The sequence below is a fragment of the Impatiens glandulifera genome, chromosome 9 (assembly GCF_907164915.1).
Source record: "Impatiens glandulifera chromosome 9, dImpGla2.1, whole genome shotgun sequence".
In the NCBI taxonomy this organism is placed as follows: domain Eukaryota; kingdom Viridiplantae; phylum Streptophyta; class Magnoliopsida; order Ericales; family Balsaminaceae; genus Impatiens; species Impatiens glandulifera.
Window position 1 is genome coordinate 7,827,138 of NC_061870.1, and position 5,835 is coordinate 7,832,972.

The following is a 5,835-nucleotide window of genomic DNA, read 5'->3' on the forward strand; positions in this document are numbered from 1 at the left end:
TTGGCGTGGGGGTTGTGCGTGGGGCATAGGGTAATGCGTGGAGCTGGGCTTTGGCGTGGGGGTGGGGGTTGTGCCTGGTACGTGGGGTAGTGCGTGGAGTGTGGGATTGGGCGTGGATGGGGCGTAAGGTTGGCGAAGATCGTGGGGTGGGCGTGGGGGTTGAGCGTGGGGTTGTGCGTGGGGCATGGGGTAGTGCGTGGAGCGCGGGCTTGGGCGTGGGGGGCATGGGGCGTGGGCTTGGGCGTGGGGCATGGGGCATGGGGTAGTGCATGGAGCGTGGGCTTAGGCGTGGGTGGGGCGTGGGGCGTGGGTGGGGCGTGGATCGTGGAGGTGGGGCGTGGGGGTGGTGCGTGGCTTTAATTATTAATATGATTTTATTGTTTTTGATCAACCAAACATTGTGTATATGATTTTACTGTTTTTGCAGATAGCACCAAACGAAACCATTATTTATGATTTTAATGGCCATGTTTCATGGAAATCCACCGGCCCCAGCTTGGCAAAGATAAAAGACTCACCATGATCTTTTGCATAGGGCTTTGCAGACCCAATTCCAGTATCTATTCAAAGCCTCGACATTATATTTTTCAGGAACCATACTCCATCACATGCTTATCAGAAAAATCAGATCAAATTCGAAAGAGATAAGGTTCTTGGTCAATGGTAAGGAGGTCTGTTGGGGAATGAAGGATTATGCATTGGTGAGAGGCCTCAACTTTGGCAGATTTCCTTTGGTAGAAATCAAGGAGTTTGAAGAATGTTCACCCCTTGTCCTCAAATATTTTAAGGGTAAAATGGATGTTAGACTAAAAGAGCTTGAAGACATTTTTGTTGGATGCTCTGATAAGGAGGATTCATAGAAGATGGGGCTCATATTTCTCATTTACCAGTATCTGTTCGCATCTGATAATAGGAGGAAGATAAGTTTCAGAATCTTTCACATGGTGGAAGACATGGAGATGTTCCTCCAATTTCCATGGGGAAGGTGTCCTTCATAGCAACCCTGCAGGGTATTGACAAAGATATGAAACACCTTCGTGGGTTATATCTCGCCAAGAAGAAAACCAAGGAAAAGAAAAGCATATGTGATGTCGCTTATACTTTACATGGGTTCGCACTAGCATTCCAAGTGTGGACCTATGAGCTTAACAAAACATTCGTTCCCAAATTTGCTGAAAGGACACTACAAGATGATCCTACAAGCCCAAGGATAGTTCTCTATAAATCTTTTAGGAGTTATACCCTACCATAGGTATCCACAGCCATCCATAAGTGCAATGTTCGAAGAAAAATTGATGAGTCTGAGGAGGAGAAGCGGAAGTACTCTAGGGACGACTTTGAAGATATGAGAGGCAACATTTATGATGAATTCTTTGAATTTTATGGGAGGAAGAGAAAGATTGAAGTTTGTGAAGAAGATGAAAAACATGAAAGGACTCCCAAACCGCCGGCCAAGAAGAGGAGACTTATTACTCCCCAGCTCCCTGAATTTAACGATGAAACTAGCCAAGATAGCTCTCACAAATCCCTTCTACGATGACTCCTCAAACTGATGAAGACAATTCTACATCTTGTGCACCCAATCGAGTGTCTCAAGCCCATACTGATGCCAAACTTGATGAGCTGACAAAGGATGTAAATGAGATTAAAACTTAAAATCAAGCTCATCAATGAGAATCAACAACTTATAATCACATTATTGGGGGAAATAAAGGAACAAAAGAATAGTGGAGGAGAAGAAAAAGAAGAGGCGGGTACTGCTGCACTTGATACTTAGAAGAGGACGAAGACGAAGAGGAAGAATAATGATGTTGCACTTGATACTAAGAAGAGGACGAAGAGGAAGAATAATGATGTTGCACTTGATAATGAGAAGAGGACGAAGAGGAAGAATGATGAGGTGATGAACAAGAGGAAGAATGATGAGGAGATGAAGAAGAGGAAGCAAGATGATATTGATGAGATTAAGAGAAAGAAGAATGAGAGGAAGGAGAGGCTGCCGAACTTGGCAAAGAAGAGGAAGGCTGATGAGTTGGCCAATAAAAGGAAGGCGAATGAGTTGGCCAAGAAGAGGGAGGCGAAAAAGATATAATTGCACACCCCCACGCACTACCCCACGCACACACTTGAGTCCCACGCACAACACTTGCACTCCACGCACTACCCCACGCCCCACGCACAACACCACGTTCCACGCACTACCCCACGCACACCCCATGCACACCCCACGCACAACCCATGCCCACCCCACGCACTACCCCACGCCCACCCCACGCCCCACCCACCCCATGCCCCATGCACTCACCCACGCACTACGCACTCACCCCATGCACACCCCACGCACTCACCCCATGCCCCACGCACTCACCCCACGCACTACCACACGCACCCTCCACGCACCACACTTGCACCTCACAAAATATATATTAATCTCATTTTATTTTCTATTGTGCAAGACGAGGAAGAGGAAGAGGAAGAGGAGGAGGAGGAGAATGAGGAGGAGGACGATTAGAATGAGGAGGAGGGCGAGGAGGACGAGCAGGACAAGGAGAATGACGAGGAGGACGAGGTATAGTTGCACACCACGCCCCAGGCCCCACGCCTTACACACAATGTATATTAATCTGATTTTTTGATTGTATAGGACGATGATTCACGCCCCACGCCACAAGCCTCTCGCAAATTGTATTTTGATCGCCCAGAGGAGAAGAATGATGATGTGTAGGACGAGGATTCGCTCCCTAAGCCTCAATCCTCTCGCAAATTGAAGGAGGTGGAGGGGGAGAAGAATAGGGAGAAGGAGGTGGAGGTGGAGGTAGAGAAAAATAAGGAGGTGGAGGTGGAGAAGGAGGTGGATGTGGAGGCTGAGAAGAATAAGGAGGTGGAGGTGGATGTGGAGGCTGGGAAGAATAAGGAGGTGGAGGTGGAGGCTGGGAAGAATAAGGAGGTGGAGGTGGAGACTGAGAAGAATAAGGAAGTGGAGGTGGAGGAGAATGAGAAGGAGGTGGAGGCTGAGAAGAATAAGGAGGTGGAGGTGGAGAAGGAGGAGAAAGAGGTGGAGGTTGAGAAGAATAAGGAGGTGGTGGAGGAGAACAATAAGGAGGTGGTGGAGAAGGCGGATAAGAAGAAGGAGGTGGAAGGAGGAGAAGAAGAAGGTGGTGGTGGATGAAGAGAAGAGGGTGGTGGAGGAGGAGGAAAAGAATAAGGAGGAGGTGGAGGAGGAGGAGAAGAAGAAGGAGGGGGTGGAGGAGGTGAAAAAGAAGGAGGAGGTGGAGGAATAGAAGAAGAAGGAGGAGGAGGTGGAGGAGGAGATTGTGAAGGAGGTGGTTGAGGAGTAAAAGAAAAAGAAGGAGAGGAATAAGCAGAATGTGAATGAGGTAAAAGAAATGACTTCATCAAAATTTGTTGGTAAAAGATTTCGGAGAAAGAAGTCGAAACAATTGGGGGACTACACCGACCCTGATGGGAAAGGGTTTAAACTCAATGATTCAGTTACGATTAATCCTATGTTACGAATTTCCGAGGAAAATATGAAGGATTTGAAGAAATGGTTGAAGAGTAATGATAAAGACCTCAAGGATTTGACTATTTCTGAAGCAGATCGTTCTTTATTTAACAGATTGCTCACGCCTCAAAAATGGTTACACGATCAAGTAAGTATTTTTGTTCTTTATTTTTGTATTTACACAACCCCCACTCCAAAGCCCACGCTCCACGCACAACCCCCACGTCCCACGCCATATGCGCGTGAAGCCATATCAAACTCATCGTGGCAGTTATCGGTTTTAAATTTGGCCATAATATTTATTTTGATGTCGTATGTGCATGCAGCGTGATGTGCTTCTGGAAAAACAGCAGACAACGCATTGCAATACTTGGGTGTTTATAAGATACGAAGACAAGATCCGGGACTACTCTAATTGCCACTCTTAGTTGTTGAATGAAATATGTCCAAGAGTTATTATTCTCCGAATCAACGACGCAAAAAGCAACGGGATATAGTTGTTCATTCGCATCCAATGCAATCGCAACCAATAGTTGACCTCCAATCTTGTGTTTAATAAAACTGGCATCGACGCACAATACTGGACGACAATACCTGAAACCTCTGACTGAGAAGCCAAGGGACATGAACATATACCTAAAGTGGCCATGCTCATCCGTCTGAATGTCAGTTATGGTACATGGGTTATTCTTCGCCAACATGAACAGGTATGATGGCCATTTTCTATAGGATTCCTCCACTATTCCTCGCACCGCTATTAAGGCCATTTCCCTGGACCTCCAAGACTTATTATAGGTCAGTTTAAACCCATAATTTGTTTGCATGTATTCTATTATTTTCTTAGGCATGTGGTCATGGTGATGGTCCATGTACTTACGTTTGATGCACTCTGCAATTACCCATGATGGTGCTTGTCTCACATTCTCTTGCCTCGTCAAAATTGAGCATGCGTGTTCATTTACTAATTTTCGAATCTCAAACATCTGCTAGAATTTTTCTTTCATAATCTCCACTTGCAGTTCTCATTCACACATTTCACAAACCAAAGATCTTTTGTTGACTTTTCGACTTTGAATTGAAAATGATTAGCCATCGCATATCTATGCACCCTCAATTAATGTTCTGTTTTGTTCTCAAAAAACGTACAAAAATTGAGCATGTGTTTCAACCTGGATTAGTTCAAATGAATCAAAAAACTCAATATGGCTGGATGTTTTCCTCATAGGGGAAGTGATGGTTGGCCGGGGTGCAAAAGGAGGAGTACTAGAAACCAATTCACTTAGACGCAAACATGAGACTTGTTGTTCTTCATCTTCTGCATGGTGTATGTCATTTTGACTTTGTAAGACATCCTGCTCAAATATAGAGAATTCAGGAACCTCCTCTCTTTGGATTTCATCAGTTGGGTATGAAGGTAGTGACTTCTCTACTAAATAGACACACATAGGAGTGTGAAGCTCGTGTGGTGAAGTCGAAATTTCTTTTACATAGAACATCACATCTCTATCATATCGGATATCAGCAGGAGGAGCAATTTTCAAAACCAAACTATACTTGACTTTGAACACTAAATCATATCTCAATTTGTCCACACGAATAGTATCATAGATAATGTCAGTTAATTCGTCATATGTAGTATTTAGGGATAGAGGCACACCTACTAATGAACTTGAGTCAAAAAAACTAACACCATCATCATCTTTCCTCCTTTCTCCATCATATAGGACAAAACAGTTAACAAATAAAGTGGGATCTGCAATTGATACAAATTGAAATTTTAATGTTGTAAACAAAACCATGTTAGTGTAGTAAACAAATTTAAATGGTATGGGCTTGGGCTTGGGCGTGGGGGTGGGGTGTGGGGCATGGGGCGTGGGCATGGTGCATGGGGGTGGGGCGTGGGGGTTGGGCGTGGGCATGGGGTGGGCGTGGAGTGGGTGTGGGGTGTGGGGCGTGGGGGTGGTGCGTGGGGGTTGAGCGTGGGGTGAGTGCGTGGGGAGTGAGGGTGTGGTCTTGTGCATGGGGCGTGGGGGTTGAGCGTGGGGCTTGGGGGTGGGGCGTGGGGGGTGCGTGGGGCATGGAGTGGTGCGTGGTGCGTGGGGGTTGTGCGTGGTGCATGGTGCGTGGTCGTTGTGTGTGGGTCGTTCAGTAAACATACCCATTTTGATAGCATTTCAAACGTATGACACATCATTTCAAACGTACCAAACATATTTAGTGTTCAGCTAAATGAGAATGAAAGAAATGGGAAACATACTCATTTTGAAGGCGATGTTGGGGTCGGTCGGGTGTACACGGATGCTGCTGGGTCTCGTCGTCCTATGGCGTCG

The 5,835-nt window shown here is 45.9% G+C and overlaps 1 protein-coding gene across 1 annotated transcript; it reads left to right on the forward strand.

Annotated features, from left to right (window-relative positions):
* Positions 1 to 1,536: 1,536 nt before the first annotated feature.
* Positions 1,537 to 3,169, forward strand: LOC124915787 (uncharacterized protein PF3D7_1120000-like). The gene is made up of 4 exons (XM_047456548.1): positions 1,537 to 1,635; positions 1,781 to 2,077; positions 2,726 to 2,923; positions 2,969 to 3,169. The coding sequence occupies exons 1-4, from the start codon at positions 1,537 to 1,539 to the stop codon at positions 3,167 to 3,169; spliced, it is 795 nt and encodes a 264-aa protein (XP_047312504.1).
* The last annotated feature ends 2,666 nt before the right edge of the window (positions 3,170 to 5,835 follow it).

Excerpts from the sequence above, each read along its gene's own strand:
- LOC124915787 (XM_047456548.1), top strand. The coding sequence starts at position 1,537 with ATGACTCCTCAAACTGATGAAGACAATTCTACATCTTGTGCACCCAAT. Across the intron at positions 1,636-1,780 it reads TTGATGAGCTGACAAAGGAT|AGGACGAAGACGAAGAGGAA; the intron begins GTAAATGAGATT and ends GATACTTAGAAG. Across the intron at positions 2,924-2,968 it reads GGAAGAATAAGGAGGTGGAG|AATAAGGAAGTGGAGGTGGA; the intron begins GTGGAGGCTGGG and ends GAGACTGAGAAG.